The sequence below is a fragment of the Archocentrus centrarchus genome, chromosome 22, assembly GCF_007364275.1.
Source record: "Archocentrus centrarchus isolate MPI-CPG fArcCen1 chromosome 22, fArcCen1, whole genome shotgun sequence".
Taxonomy (NCBI): domain Eukaryota; kingdom Metazoa; phylum Chordata; class Actinopteri; order Cichliformes; family Cichlidae; genus Archocentrus; species Archocentrus centrarchus.
The window spans coordinates 5,642,738-5,659,968 of NC_044367.1; the positions used below are offsets into that span (position 1 = coordinate 5,642,738).

General features: G+C 39.5%; 1 protein-coding gene across 1 annotated transcript in view; it reads left to right on the plus strand.

Moving 5' to 3' along the window:
• The window catches only part of npas3 (neuronal PAS domain protein 3), a 372,546-nt gene that overhangs the window by 196,855 nt on the left and 158,460 nt on the right, over positions 1 to 17,231 (plus strand). Inside the window, exon 4 of the mRNA XM_030718927.1 lies at positions 862 to 944. Coding sequence (XP_030574787.1) covers positions 862 to 944 — 83 coding nt within the window. The remainder of the gene's footprint in view (positions 1 to 861; positions 945 to 17,231) is intronic.

The window sequence follows — 17,231 nt, forward strand, 5'->3', positions numbered from 1 at the left end:
GGTGTGACTGGAGCCAGCCTTAGGCTGGAGCAGTTCTTATATTACTTTATTTATTTTTGTATTTTTTAACATTTATTCTTTAAGCACAGAGGGTCATTGGATATGGGATGAGTAGTAATTAAGTTGATTTCAAACAAAAAGATATAATAACTTTGAGGGCCAGCATTCACAAGCCATGACTACTGTTAGTTGCAGCATTTACAAATAACAGGTTGTGATATTAAAACATCACCTTGGCAGCTTTTCATAGGACAGAAGTTGAAATCCAGGCTACTTTCACACCTTCAAACTCCATGTAGTACTCTGGTCACATAAACTGTGAGAAAAGCCAAGAAGAACTTTGTAGATACAGGAGAGAGTTCTAATGTGAAACCTTCCTGCTTTAGTCTCTAAACATTTGAATAGATAACCTCATTATAAATTTAAAGTTCAAACTGATTTTATTTTCCTTGTAAATATCCTTGAACTTTATTTGCAGAACAGTGTATGTAATAAATTGTACCTAATGATTTTGCTTTACAAATAGAGGCTGTTGCTTTGCCAAACGACTTCACTGAATGAAACTTGTTAGTATAATAAGCTCCCCATCTTACCGAAAGGAAAGGGCTGGTTTTAATGAGTGCAACTGACAATGCTAACCTGTGGCACTACTTGGGACTGTTCAGAGCTGAACTCACTGGTTCCTCTTGTCTTGTGCCATGTGTGTTTGTCATGCTAGGCTGTATAAACGTGAGTGTTTGTGTGTTTGTGAATTTGTGTGTGAGTGCAGCTTTGCTCGTATCAATGTGTCTGAGTCTCACCAGTCTTCTTCTGTCCTGTCCTGTGCTTTCTCTCTCCTTGTGTGCGCGTGTGTGTCTTTAGCTATCGGTACCCAGCGGAGGAGAAGTCCCAGCGCCATTGCCTCTGAGATCTTCGAACCTCACCTGGGAAGCCACATTTTACAGGTAGGAACTATTCACAGCGGATAAAAATGTATCTGAACTCATCTTTGAAAAATAAAAAAAGGATGGAAATGCATGTGGATACGGTAGGCCTATTTATCTTCTGGTTCAATTCAATTCAATTCAACTCAAGGCAGTTTATATTGTAAGGTAAAGACTTTACAATAATTTAGAGAAACCCCCAATAGACAAACAACCCCCTATGAGAAAGCACTTGGCAACAGTGGGAAGAAAAAACCTCCCTTTTAACAGGAAGGAACCTCCGACAAAACCAGGCTCAGGGAGGGGCAGTCATCTGCTGCCACTGGTTGGGGGTGAGGGGAGGGAGACAGGATAAAAGACATGCTGTGGAAGAGACCCAGAGATTAATAATAACTAATGATTAAATGCAGAGTGGGGTATAAACACATAGGGATTGACAAGGGGTAAGTAAAGAAGAAACAGTCAGTGCATCATGGGAAGCCCCCCAGCAGTCTAGACCCATGACAGTGTAACTAAGAGAGGGTTCAGGATCATCTGATCCAGCCCTAACTATAAGCTTTATCAAAAAGAAAGTTTTAAGCCTAATATTAAAAGTTAAGAGGGTGTCTGTCTCCCCAATCCAAACTTGGAGCTGGTTCAGCAAAAGAGGGGCTGAAATCTGAAGACTCTGCTTTTAAATAACCCAGGAACCACAATAAAGCTTGCAGTGTGCTCTATCAAGGTGATATGGTACTATCACCTGTCCATCTTGTTGCAGCATTTTGGATCAGCTGAAGGATTTTTTAAGGAGCTTTTAGAACAACCTGATAATAATGAAATACAATAGTTCAGCCTAGAAGCAATAAATGCATGAACTAGTTTTTCAGCATCACTCTGAGACAAGATATTTCTAGTTTTAGAAATATTGTGCAAATATAAGAAAGCAGTCCTACAAATTTGTTTAATATGTGCATTGAAGGACATATCCTGGTCAAAAATGAGTCAGAGATTCCTCACACTGTAACTGGAGGCCAGGTCCAGGTCTTTATGTCTTTAAGAAATTCCTACATTTTAACTAATTGGTGTGTGTCATCTGGCTTCATGGATAGATAAAGCTGAGTATCATCTGCATAGCAATGAAAATGTATGCAATGCTTTCTAATAATACTGCCTAAGGGAAGCATGTATAATGTAAATAGAACTGGTCCTAGCACAGAACCCTGTGGAACTCCATAAGTAACCTCAGTGTGTCAAGAAGACTCCCCATTTACATGAACAAATTGGGGTCTATTATATAGATATAATTCAAACAACTATAGTGCAGTACCTTTAATACCTATGGCATGCTCTAATCTCTGTAATAAAATGTTATGGTCAACAGTATAAAAAGCTGCACTGAGGTCTAACAGGACAGGCTCAGAGGCCATGAGAAGATCATTTGTAATGGTTTAATTACTGCCACCTTGAAGGCCTGTGGTACGTAGCCAATTAATAGAAACAGATCGATCATATTTAAGATCAAAGCATTAATTAATGGTAGGACTTCTACAGTTCTACAGTATCAAGCTGAACACACATGGACACACTCTTGGTCCACTAAAATTTTCAGTGCTTTTGGTTTCTGATAAATAATTTCCAGTTGTTGTTGCCCAGTTGCATCAGTCATCATGTTGCAGAACCAGTACAGTCTACACACTATAAACACACAGATGCACACATTTTTTCAATATTATGAATAAATGCCAGTTGTCACAATATTACATTTTACATTAATCTGTTTTAGTTTTCTTTGTGAAGGCTGACATTTTGATGGCTTTGAAGTGAAATATCTCAGAAAATGAACTGATCTACAAGTACAAATATTCAAAATCCCCAAAAGTCCCTCCTACTGTGACAATTATCTGAATTTTTAATGTAGAGCCATCAGATGTCTGAACAATCTGATGTTACTTTAGTTAGCAGATTAAGGGCCAGATTTATTAAGAGGAGCAATTAGCATGAGGATGCTACAAAGAAAGTTTTGTGGGTATCTACTCGTAATGTAGCACAAATGAAAAAAAAAAAAGTGCAGCTCTACTAATAACACATACAGCATGTTACTTATAATCTGACAAACATGGGTCTATTCTAGATAAAACTTAGCAATTAAGAGTAAGAACAGGCAGCAGAAAAAGAGACTTAATATGGTGTGATACAAGAATAAGGCTGTATGGGGTCTAGAAAGTAGAGACATCTGAACTTTGGATGAATTATGATAGAGGGCAGGATTCATTAAGAGGATAGCTGCTTTATTTTATTCTTGGATTTTTTCTGCAGTATATCCTACAATCATGGGAGCTACAAAAATAGTAGTTGTCCTGTTTTTCCATCTATAATTTTCACTATCCCACTTTTACATGACAACAGTAGTTTTTGATGCCTTGAAAGAGTTTTGTGTTGATGCGAGAAGTTAGTAAATATGGCCTAATGCTAATGTATGCCAATACTGGCATTGTAAAACGCTATGCTAGCAAGTCAATATTTCCCAGTCATTTTAGCTTGGCTCCCCTTCAAACAAAGCACTGCTGAGGTTAGGGTGATCTCTAAAATGCCTTTTAGGGAGGGGTTAAGCAATACATACCATGCAAAATATATTTTTATATCTGCCTAGCTAAAGACTTGTTAGTTTTATATAAAAGGAAACATTTCATCCTCTTTTTTTCCTCACAGTCATCTGATCATTTCATTAACAGGAATTTCATTAAAGACTCTAAAAGCTTACTTTGGATTCATGAAGGTCTTTTATTTTGAAATAAGCACAAGTCATGTTACCATCGCCATCTTTAACATTAGGTATCAGCAGCCAAATTTTCAAAATCATTGTAAAGTCAAGGTTAGGGGTTATTTTGTTTCAATTTATTGTCAAAAAGAAGCATATGGTTTTTGAGATATGACACCTAAGGTACCCCCATGATTTCACCCTATGCAAAATTACAATTAGTAGCATTTTCAAAGTCATAGAAAATAAAGATTACGTATATTTAAACTGATTTATTTTCATTTTCTCATCATTTCTACCCAATAGATCACATATTCACAAGCTCAGGTTCATGGCAATGCGAAATTTTTATTTATAGAAGTTTAGAAAAACAATATAGTCTTAGCTAGCCTAATTTTTGTCAAATCCACAGGAGGTTCAAAATTTTAAGATGCAAAGGTCAAAAAATGCTTGCAAGCCACTTTTTTACTGTGGAAAAAATGACCGAAAATAGCCTCGAAAATATCTCAGTGTCCTAAAGAACATCCTGAATGCAGCACATGCTTTTGTGTACACCAGCAACCAACCAGAAGGTCACATCACAGTCATGTAGCTTGGGTGAGTTTCAGTGTGGAGAGAACCGGCGGGTTTTGGAACCTGTTTGATTATAAAGAAAATTTTGGTATAGAGATATTGAAAAAAAACAAAAAACAAAAACAAAAAAAAAAAACAATGGGAAGAGTTTCAAAATTTCATTTCAAGGGGGTGAAATGATGTAATTTGTGAATTTGAGGTATACAGTCAGCTGGGCTCATACCAACCAGATGTGGCAATTTTCTAAGTGGATTTATGACTATTAAGATTTTGGAATACTTATTGATATTGGTATGTACGGGTTGAGAATTTCATAAATTTTTAATTGGTGTGAACATATTATGAATCCCAACAAGCAGAGCTGAACAGTGGCAAGCAGATGTTGAAGCATTTATTGCTGTTTGAGTGGTTACTTTACCAATTCTACAGCTATTAGCCAAGTGCTGCCGGTACCTATTAATATTCTAGCTGTGTGCCCACACTGACATGTAACCACATGTTACAGTAGCATCTACCACGGAGTACTCAGCTCAGGGTTTAAGTAAATCTTTTTCTTGACAGAGTCTTGTTTGGACTGGTGAAAACTGAACCAGTTTACAGTATATATTAGTCTGAAGTATCTAAAATAGCCAGTGTACAGATGATAAACACTTCTTAATTGGGCAATAACATAATATTTCTTCCTTGGCCACTTTCAGGAGAAATTGTACTTTTCTTACTCCACTAGTAGTACGCTTCTGAGGACAAAAATATTTTCTTTCATTCAAAATTTCAGTTTTCTAGTCAGCATAGCATCCCCAGGAGCGCCTATTGAGCCCTTTAATGAATTACAGTTAATGCTCTATTTTCTTTTATTTCCAATTGCTGAACCCTTATAATATTATAGTCTGACATCCAAATCCTATCAAATGCTTTTTTTTTCTTCTCAGAAAGAGGATTTTACACCAGTTGTTATCTGAATTATTTCTTATGATTTGCCTTTGAGCTTTTCTGAAGCTATATTATTCTCAATAATGTACCCCTACATTATTAGCGCAGTGATTCCTCATAATTCACCCTCAGATTTTTCACCAGAGCCAACTTTGGTTATTCCTTAACATCCAGTTGCTGCTGCAGCTAAGCTGAATTATTAAATGGAATTATGAAAGTATGATAATGACTGGGTTATCACTGTTCGCTCCCTTGGGTTTGTGTGTGTGTGTGTGTCTTGTAGTTTTAATCCCTAGCATGCTCCACTCCATATCTGTTTAACATACAGCCCAAAGGCTGAGCTTTTAACATCACAACCAGGCTGACGCGATACCACAGCTGATAAGGGCTGGTAATCTGTGTGTGGGTGTGTGCGTGTGTGTTATTAGATATGCACTATTTGTAAGTGCGTGTACATTTCTGAGATGATTTTCTAAACCTTCAAGAATGTTCTTTTTGGTTGCTTGTGCATTTTCAAACATTTAATCTAAGTATGTGTGCATGTGTGAGTGACAGTGTGTCTGTGTGTACACGTGTGTGTGTATGTGTGTGCATCTGCTTCAGTTACACCTGATTATTATTATAATCTGGCTGACACCAGTAAGCCTTTGCTATGGAAAAATCCACACTTTTCTAATCTCCTTGTACTTTTTTATCCCTTTATCATATTCAAGAATCCTGACAGAAAAGTCTCTAACAGATATAAAAAATTCATTGCCAACTGTAACACGCTGGGTTTAAAAAGAAACCCCCCAAAAAAAGAAAAGAAAAAAAAAGGATTCTGACCAACTTTAACAATAAAGCAGGTTAATGGGTATTTCTGGAGAGTATGAGTAGATGCATTATATACATAATGGTCCTCAATTATCAAGTTGAGAAGCTGGACTTAGGGCATACTTTGTAGACTTGCAGAGTGCCAATAAAGTAAATATGCTCTCTAACTAAATGGACTTTTGATAGGCCATCAAACGGCTGTTAATTACACAAAAACAAAACAAGCAAAACCAGGAAATTGAAGCTCTGCCTAGATCCTTTGTCCTGGTAGGCGCATAAAATAGCACAGATAAGTTTTGCTTTTGTTAGGTTACAAAACAAAACCATCATCGTAAAAAGTAAAGTTGATTATTGCTGTGAAGCTGACGAGTTTCTCCTTTGCCTGATTTCAGTGGTTTGTTAACCCATCTGTCAACCCTGACCACCTTCCAGTTTGGAGGCCTTGTACTCACGTCACTTCACCTCACGTTTACCTCTGACCAAAGTGCTTATTATCCATCTAGATTATTATTATTTCATATGTGCTGGCTAATTTTCTAGATATCTATAGGAATGTCTTTCTCTTGAATGTAAAGGAACTAAATGCCACTTGTCTTGTGGTAATCAGAGCCCGCTGGAAATGACTAACTGGAAATGTGTTGTTCGTCAATAATGGATATCAGATATGTGTTAATTTAATCTTGCATCCCCAGATTTAGATAGATCATATGAAGCCAGCGGTGATCAGACCTGAACACAGAGAGTTAGGGCTCTCTTCCTAAAATAGCCCAGAAGTCAGTCCACATAACAGTGGGTCCTGTAAAGTAATGTGTAGATACACATATAAATGTAGTGGAACCTACTAAACCAGGAGTTGAATTTGTCCTGGAAATTCAGTGATGTGCCATTTAAATCAGCAGAAAGTGGTCAGAGGATAGCTTCACTGTCCACATTCTGACACACATTTGGAATAACTGCAGTGGTTCCCTGTGCTTTGCAGCTGGTTTGCAAAATGCAGTTTAATTCCAGACAGTCATCACATTATATACCCCACTCTCCCTTCTGGTGATCGGTAAAGATGACTGTCAAAGCTTCCAGTGCAAACACCCTGCATGAGTGACTTTCTGGCAGCCAGAGGGTGCTGTTACCAATCTGAAACCACTCAGGATGTCAGGCAATAGTGCTACATACAGCCGCACCTATCGTAAGTCCTTGTTCCATTTGTTCTTCATCTGTCCCATGTTAATCCTCGAGACAGCTGCAGTGCAGAGCGAGTGTGTCGCCGTGACAACCGTCTCTCGTCTTCCGCTGCTGTGCACATCATGTTGTCATGTGTGAGTGTTAACACGAGGCTGGAACAAGTGGAGCCGCTCACGCTGTGTTGAGCATCGATGCCGCGTCGAGCCTGTGTGCCGGTGTGTCTGTGTGAGTGCAAACACCATGTTCTGATCCTGCAGCTCAAGACACTAGACATCCCATAATACCTTGTTGTAATCCCTAGAGAGTCGCTATGACAACCATATGAGGCAGATCCCAAGGCAGATTGAAGCAGATGTGAGATCGAAAGTGACACAAACAATGCGGACCTCCCCTCACCTGCAAGAGGGGTGTGTGTGTGTGTGTGTGTGTGTGTGTGTGTGTGTGTGTGTGTGTGTGTGTGAGAGAGAGAGAGAGAGAGAAAAAGAAAGAAAGAGAGAGTGTGAAAGAGTGGTGGCTCTAAAACTACAGCAAGGTTGTTTTGCACGCCTTTTCAGCTCCATGTGGCTGTTTTTGTTTTCACTGTTCTACTCTGGAATATTATAATTTTATGTAACTCATAACTTTAATATATGACAAACATTAACTGAGTGAACAGAGAGCAGAGCAGAGAGAATCAGAGAGCTCGTTAACGCTCAGCTTCAGACTTTTGGCTGTGATGTTATTCTATTCATCTGAACACAGCTGTAAGCCCCACCCACCCACCGTATTTATCTTCTGTTTTGCAAGGGGTCGCCAATCAGAAGAAAGAAGGGTCACAGACAAGATATCGTTTTTTTCATAAACATATGGATCAGTAGTGAGCAACATTAAATCACAAAAGCTACTTTGTGTTTCCGCAGATGTGACGTGGTAAAGCGTTTCTGTGTTGTTTTAACTCTTGACCTGTGGCGAGTCCGCTTCTCTCTCAGTCTATATGAAGTAGATGTTCCTTGTTCTGTTGCCATGTTGCAGTTCACTGATTGGCCATGTTGTCTCTGAACTACCAGAACAAACAGACTGTCTGGGGGAAATAGTGTTTTATGTGCATACATGCTCCTGTGTGTGTGCGTGTGTGTGATGCAGCGTGTTTCTACAGCATCAGAGTGTGTGTTTGCATGTGTGCGTGGCCTTTTCAGCGGAGAAGGAAGGCCGATGTGTTGGCGGCAAATTGGCCTCATTAATCTCCCGCTTAATTGATTGTGAGAAGTTTGAGGATGACATTTTAAGAAAGCGTGGCGGACGGGGTATGGCATGATTGATTTGGCTAAAACGCAGCGCTAATGAATGCCAGCCAGTCACTTAGGTGGTAGAGACCAGACACTAATTTCAGAGAGATTAGGCCAGAGAGGTTGATAATGCTTAATGAAGAGAGAGAGAGGGAGCAGTCATTAAACAGGATGTAAAGCTCTATGTGTACTCTCCTGTCTCCGATCTGGGTTGCTGCGTGTTTGTGTTGAGAGAGATTAAATGAGTGAAGGTTGTATTTGTATGAACTTTATTACTCATCAATACAGATTCCTACTGGACAAACTTGGATTCATTGTCTCTGAAGGAATGATTTATCAGGCAGTAAATTTTATTGTGGAAAACAAGCGGTGACTGGGCTGAGGCTCAAAGTTAGGTTTTTCTTCATAAAGCTCACTTTATAATCCACCAATCAAATCTGCACTCTTTTAAATCAGAACAGTAACTTAATGATTTATTTCATGATTTTCAACTAAAACAGGCATTAAACTTTAAACGCTTCCCCAACACTCACTGTACTATTTTACCTGAGTGCAGATCTAAGCTTAGGTCATGGGGATAATTTGCTGCTTTGTCTTGGTTACTTTTTTATGCTAGTCTTTGCAGCTTAAGTTACAGGATATAACCATAACTATTTAATCCAATGTAGTTCCCACAGTTTTTTAATCAATTAAAAACACAACCAGGGCCTTTTTTTTTTTTGTGGGGGAGGGGGGGGGGGGGGGGGGGGGGGGGGGGGGGGGGTGTTAAATAAAGATAAACACAATAGTAAAGCTCTTCAGCAAACTCTGGAAACACCATGCTCATCCTAGTTTTGTTCCATATTCTGCAATGGCCTTTTTTTTAATACTAATATTGATTATGTCCGCTTCCAAAGTGCACACAAATACAGATCACCATAGAGCCAGAGTGTAGAACAATGCAAACTAACTTTAGAGGAAAATTGCAACAACAAAATTGCAAGCAACCAGCCAACAAGCACTGCTAAAACTATTATTAGTAATAGGGTTTCCACTTTAAAAGAGCGAGAAACTCCCATGTTGGGAGGCAGCTCAGCTCACTGACCAGGCCATGTGTTTAAGTGTCATCTGGTGCCATTTTTGACCCTGCATTCATGTGTTCCTTGGATTTTTTTTTTTCCAAGTTGGAAAGTTGGTCCTCCAACTTTTTTTGTGTTCATGTGCTTTTAAGTCGTAATGTGACAACAACATGGACGTTGCAAACACGACGTGCTTTATTTTTATGAAATCTATGCGTAAACAACACATTGATGGCTATTTCTAGTACATAGTTGCTATACCTGACATGTTATCATGATTATTTGCTTATAAATAACATTTCTAGCAAATCTAGAAAAATACTGATTTTCATCGACTGTGTTTTTGTACGACATCACCAATTTGTAAACCAAAATGTTTTATTAGGTGTTCATGTGAGTTTTCCACATATATGAGCAGTTAAAAACATGTGTGTATATAATATACAAGCAGCTTCGTTAAATTGAGCAGGTCAGGAAGTCGAAGGAAGTTTAGTGGTTGTTGTTCAAGTGAAAGTGCTGCGGTGGTGTTTGGACTTGAAGAGCAGATTGATGTTTGGTGTTTTTTTAAGGCACCATGTGGTGTTTGAAGATGAAGAGGGAGCGGACAGACGGACAGTGATTAAACAAAGTGGAGTTGGAATAAAATACGTTTGTGTATATGTGTGTGTGTTAGCCCAAAATGTGTGACCAATTATAAAGTGATTGATCAGGATAAAGACAGCGTGTGTTTTTATGTTTACTAATACTTAAATTCAAGAAACAAAGACAAAGAAAGTGTGTGCGGTTTTGTGTGCACCTGGCAGGGTGAATATATATATATGAGAGGGGGGAGTGCCACACCTGTTACAAACACAGCCTGTCTACTTGTTCTTCTCTCTGTGTGAGAATCAAACTCTCAGAGTGCATTAGGATAACCCGTCCATCTGCAGCGAGAAGACAAAGTGACAAAAGAAAGTGGCAAAGAAGCATGCCGAGAGGGACGATAAGAGACAAACGGGGCATTTGGGAAAGTTGTACTTCATGAAATCAGACAATGCATAAAATACATTTTATGTTATTTATTTTGAAAACCTGTTAAGGTCTCACTACCAAACATCTTTCTGTGATTTTATGGCACTCAGTGTTGCCATATTGTAAATCATAGAAGCGTTCATAATTTGATTTACCATTAAGGCCAGAGGTGCACCTTTCAGTTGTATAACTATAATAATAATATTAATAATATAATATTAATAATACTTTACTGGAACTGTTACACGGGGGATTGGTGTTCAGTGTGAGCTTTTCATGCAGACCAATCACCTGATCTGGGGAATAAGAGTAAAGAAACCACAGGCTTTGGCTCCCACAAATATAACTGAAGTGGACCTGTTTTGATCTTCCATATCTGCCATCATAAATATTTAAAGTGGTGAATGTTCATGTTAAACATGGCCAAAGTAATGAAGCCACTGAATGTAAACATAATCCCTATGAGCCAAAAACTCACATTCTTCTTAACACTCAGTTTCTGGCAGTTTCTTTCTGCTCTCGGCTCCATATGATGTCAGTGAGAGACGATATCACTAATGCAGTCATCTCAGGCACAGCTTTGGTTGTGACAAGGAGCAACCTCTGGAGCTCCTCTAGGTACCACATGAAGGTGGCTCCCAAAAATGAGTCTGACCCCAAAGACTCCCATGTTAAAATGCCTAACTTTACAACATTAAAAAGCATATTTACAGCCTGGTACAAAACAGCTGGATAACGGAGACTGTCCAAGAAGATTATGCTTCAGTTTTAGTGTGAAATACAGTAAAAATCGCCTACGTTGGATTTAATTTCACCCGACTTGTCAGATAAAATTCAATTCTTCAAAATTCTTCAAAATTTGGGGTTTGGGGTCAAACATTGAATTTCGCTGCAATGGTTTTCTGCTTCATCCCAGCCAATCCAGACATCACGTGATTGTATAGGCAATCAAGCGATCTCCAGGCGGATGCATGGAGTTTGCGTAGATAGTAGATATTGGAATCGGGCATGGCGGCAGCTGAGGAGAGCTTTAGCACTAAACTCATCTGACTTATGGGATCACATTTAATTGAAAATGTTTTACAATGGGTCCAGGTAGGCAAAAATCTGACTTGTATGATCCAATTTAGGTGATGATTTTTATTGGAATTAACAATAGGAAAAATCAGGATCTGCAGAAGCCATCTGACTAGAGGGAAGATCCAATTTGTGTGACTTTGATTTTGGTGATTTTTACTGTACTAATGTTTTATTAGTTTGCTGCGTAGCACTGATTAACTTATGTCCACATACACTTAATAAATGCAGCTTATTAATCAAGCTTGCTAGTATTAGCTGATAACTTAGCACTCATCCTTCCATCCATATAAGGTAACTTGTGGCTCTTAAAACCAACATGGTGCCAGCCAAACCACTAATACTGAAACTTGAAATTACAGGGAATCTGTGTGTGTGTGTGTGTGTGTGTGTGTGTGTGTGTGTGTGTGTGTGTGTGTGTGTGTGTGTGTGTGTGTGTGTGTGTGTGTGTGTGTGTGTGTGTTTTGATTGCTTAGAATTTGATGAGACTGGATATCTGCATATCTACTTTTAAAACAGCTTCAGATCAGAATTAAGGTGACAGCATTTACAACAGACGCCACGTTGTTAGTAATATGATAGGTAAGATTCATATTACATGTGAATTATTTTAAATTTGGAGTATGGATTAAGGTTTTAAGCTGGGATGATTTATAGGGATCAATAGCAGCAGTTTCTGTGAAAAAGAAAATCTGAAGGACTGCCCTGCCTGATATAAATAAAGTGTTTGGCACTTTCACCTGCAGCTGTTAACCAACCGCTGCACTCTGTAAAACAGATGTAAGGTGTTCACACGTTGTCACGCCGATGAGGGGGAAATGAAAGACGACAGCAATGGCACACAGATGCGACACTGCTTCCTGTCAGCCCGTCAATCAAACTGTCACCCAATGAGTGTCACCGTAGGTAAAAATTAGACGTGGAGACAGGAGAAGACACAGGCATGACAGGACAGATCTGCTGCTCCCGGTGGATTATGGGAATATTACTGTGGAGATTTAGAAACTAAAAGCGATGCTTGTGTACGACATCTGACAGGCAGACTGGCACAGAGAAAGACAAAAGGAAGTCAGACAGATGAGAAACAGGCCAATAAAATAGAAAGTGACTTCAAGACAGGAGGCATACACTGAAAGACACCTAGATTTAAAGGAGTATACCACAAGTTTTCCATGTTTTAGCTGCTGTTGTGTTAGTTTGCCATCTTACAGTAATTCCATTTGTAGCAGGCGCTGTTTAAAAAGTCGTGATGCATTCAGCAATAATAGAGAACAGTTCTTTTATGCTGGGCAGATTGCAGCATTCCCAAAAAATCCAACTTAAATACTTTTTCTCTCCATTCCCCCAACATGGCAACATCCCAGAGAATAAAAGGAGAGCACAGTTGTTGAAATAGGCTTGAAGGTGTGTGCTTAAGTTACACAAAAATTTGACTATATAAAAAAGAAAGCTTGAAGGCAAAGGGCACACTGAGATGTCAAAATGTTAATTTTATCACTGACTGGTATGACTGTTGAAAATACAGGAATGGGAGTGACATAAGCTATTGCTTATCAAGGGCAAAAAGCTTTTGTAGATGACAACCAAACTGGGGCATAAAGGAAGCCTGCAGTTTGATCACAAGCTAAGACAGTTATTGTTAGAACTCATGGATGTACACTGCTCAAAAAACTTTGAAAACACATCAGATCTCAATGGGGAAAGGAAGGATGGTGTCCTGGAGGATCTCCTCCCAGATCTGGACCAGGGCATCACCGAGCTCCTGGACAGTCTCAGGTGCAACCTGGAGATGTCGGATGGACTGAAACATAATGTCCCAGAGGTGTTCTGTGGGATTTAGGTCAGGCAAGTGTGGGGGCCAGTCAGTGCTATCAATTCCTTTATCCTCCAGTAACTGTCTGCATGCTCTCACACATGAGGCCAGGCATTGTTGTGTACCAGGAGGAACCCAGGATCCAGTGCACCAGCGTAGGATCTGACAATGAGTCCAAGTATTTCACTGATTAGATCAATATCCCAGAAGTTTATACTCTGATTAAAAAGTGTTCCTATAATTTTGTTTTTTGAGCAATGAAAATGTCATCACACATTAAAAGATGGCATCTTATTCATATGAAGAAAAAAAAATGCTCAGTGGTGCATGTTTAAAAAAAGGCAGGGCTCTAGCCAGAAAAACATTTCAGCCCGGCATGTGTGGAACTCAACAAATGATACCGACACAACAACCAACTGCTCACAAGATAGCAGCTTTACGTGCTAAATGTGTGTAATATTAAGGACAGACATGAACATCAACAGGGAGAAACATAAAGAAAAACAAACTCCAAAACCCAATAAACTCTACAATACACAGTGCAGTAGATTAACAACACCTACATGTGTAACATCAGAAGGCAGCGAATGTTTGACAAAAACAAGCTGATCTCTTTGAAGGAATCAAAGCTCAAATCCAGCTGCATCCTGATGTTATCAACCACATAAAGCTGCTTCTGTTTTGGAGCTGCTCAGAGAGCTAGCTTGGTTAGATGGTCGCTAATTAGACTTCAGCACTGGGCCTTTGCAGCGCCTTTCACACTGGATTTTTTTCAAGATGACAAATGGAAATGGAAATGTGAAAATCAATTAGTGACTCTTGATTCCCCATAAGCTGACCGATATTCACCAAAAAAACCCCACCTATGAAGTCTGTTGGAAATACATTTAAATAATGTATCAAAGTCAGTGGAATATAAGTGCAAAGGAGAAAAACTTATCTTTGACTATATTGTCTACCTGTATTGAATTATTAGACACTCAAACACAAATGTGGGCCTGTGTCAGTTGAAGTATTTATATTTACATATTTTACTCTACTTGCTCCTTCCGTGAGCATTGAACTGGGCCTTGAAATAAATTTTTTAGACCTGCATATTCAAAAATGAACAGATTTACACACACACACACACACACACACACACACCAAGAAGTGAGTTTCAGGCAGGTTTAGCCATACTGCATGCACAGATGACTCCAGAGGCCTAGCATGACCTGGCGGCGGCAAGACTAAAGGTCACGGTGATGAGCGGCGAGCCTCGCATCCTGATAACCCCAAACCCCCCTCTCTGACTTCCTGTGAGGTCCAGCAGGTTCATTAGCACTGGGAATAACTGCAGAAAGACAGAACGAGAGAGTGAGAGAGGAAGAGGTCTAAACCAATAAACGAAGCATCCAGAGAGAAAGGGAGGTAAAAAACGAAGGTGAGAAGAAGGAAAAAAGAAAAAAATTATTTATGCAGTCAATAGGCTGAGGCTTGTCTGCATCTCTAATTGTTTGATTTTATAGGCGGGACGGGCTCTTTAAACAAACACACTCTTATGCTAATGGCAGCACGGCAGTGCCCTCCTGACTGTGTCTGGTGGGAAAGTGGACTGGGGGATTATGGGAGTTTTTTGGGAAGGGGGGGAAGGAAAAAACTGAATATCATTTGTATAATTAAAAATGACAGAGGAAATGGCCCACTAATGCACACGCACACACATTGTACGCGCACACGCACACACCTACACACACGCAATCAGCCACTTTGTCTTGACAGGTGGAGGGGGAGGAGGGAGTAGGGAGGTATAAGGGGAGAGGGGAGGTTAGTCCTGATTGCTGTCAATCAAGCAGTCCGGTGGGAGGACCGGGGAGGCAGCCAGATCGCCGTGAACTTTGACCCCCTACCTGGCCGACGTGATGCCAGTGTGTGTGTGTGTGTGTGTGTGTGTGTGTGTGTGTGTGTGTGAGAGAGAGAGAGATTTAACAACCTTGAGAGATTGACTGAATTTCAACAGGCTCAGGGCTGAGAGAGAGAGAGAGAGAAATGTAGTGTGGCATGGGAGGGGAAGTGGGATGATTAAGGGATGGAAGTCCACAGAAAAATGAACAAGGGGGGAGAACAGGCACCAAAGTAATACTGAAATGTTGTTATACAGTTGTTAGCGTAGCTTAATTTTTGGCTTGGCAAATCAGCCAATCAATATTTACCTAAAGCACTGATTAATATACAGTAAGTAAAGTGAAAATGTACCCACATGCTTTAAGGTTAGAATGATTGTATACTTCATCCTTCAAATCTTCAGTTCAAGAACAAACATCATAATAACCACCAAGGAGGATAAAGGCATCCTACGTTTATTAAGAACATGAAGGAAGAACAGAAAAACAGAAATTTCTATTTCTACACCAACTAAAGTGCAGTTTATCAACTTGTTTCTGCCGTCATTGTCCTCTTGTCTTTGTCACCAAATATGTCCACTTCCTTTCGCTGAAATTACATTTTTCTGATGGAATATTTCAGTGCCTGTGTCTTTAATTTTTATTTATGGTGCACATTTTGTTTTCCCCACGCTGTTTCACGCCAGATACAGAAATGATGATATTCATAAAAAATGACTTGCATGTAAATTAAATTTATAGGAACTATCATTTAAAATTTATTATGACATTAATCTGCCTCAAGCAGAAAGTAAAACAAAGTATAATTTATTAAATTTATTGAATTTTACATACATATTAATCTTCAATTACACAGACAAACATTTCTAACTTGTGTTTTCTAATAAATGTAGTTTTATAATGTAGCACATCATGCAGACAGTAAGTGTGGGATTAATCTGCCTGAGCAGGAGAGAGAAGCTTTTAATACTTCCAGAGTTGCATTAACCAGTATTTTTTTATGCTAACAGTTATCAGTGGATCAATATGTCCATCCATCTATTTTCTTCCGCTTATCCTTTTCAGGGTCATGGGGGGGGCTGGAGCCTATCCCAGCTGTCATAGGGCGAGAAGCAGGGTACATCCTGTACAGGTCGGCAACCTATCACAGGGCTAACAGAGAGAGACAGACAACCATTCACACCTATGGGCAATTTAGAATCACCAATTAACCTAACCCCACCCAGGGAAAACGCAAACACTGGACGGTCCCATCCAAGGTGGATTTAAACCCAGGACCTTCTTGCTGTGAGGCATCAGTGCTAACCACCACACCACTGTGCTGTCCCAAATGAATATGTCCCTGTAAAGCCTGTTGCTCATAGTCCCAAAGCTACACAATAGATGCCTGTCTCTGCAACACCCATCTATGCTTTTTAGCCCCTGTTGGTGTCAGTGTTTTGGTTCACACTAGCACCATCATCAACCTGTTTTCAGCAGCATCAAGTAGCTGTTTGCAACATAAAAGCTAAAATAAATTGGTGACTAACTGGTGAAGAGAGCAGTATATCTAGCAGCTGACAGTTACGATTGTGGCGGTGTCCAAGCTTGAGCTAAAATAATGGCAGATATTTGACTTACACTGACAAAAAAAAACAGCTCCACTAGAATATTACTCTGTATACTGGATCTGCAAATGCACATTTGTCATAACTTTATAAGGCGTTGAATATGTAAGCTGTGTACACAAATTGGATGCCCCATGTGGCAAATAAATCAATTGATGTGGCTTTAAACAGACCAAATAAATAATATGTGAAAAGTTATATTTGCATTGTGTGTGTGTGTGTGTGTGTGTGTGTGTGTGTGTGTGTGTGTGTGTGTGTGTGTGTGTGTGTGTGTGTGTGTGTGTGTCAGACAGCAAGAGAGAGACAGAAAGAATGAGAGAGAGATCAAAGGAAACAGAGGATCACTAGAAAGCCAAAGTGAC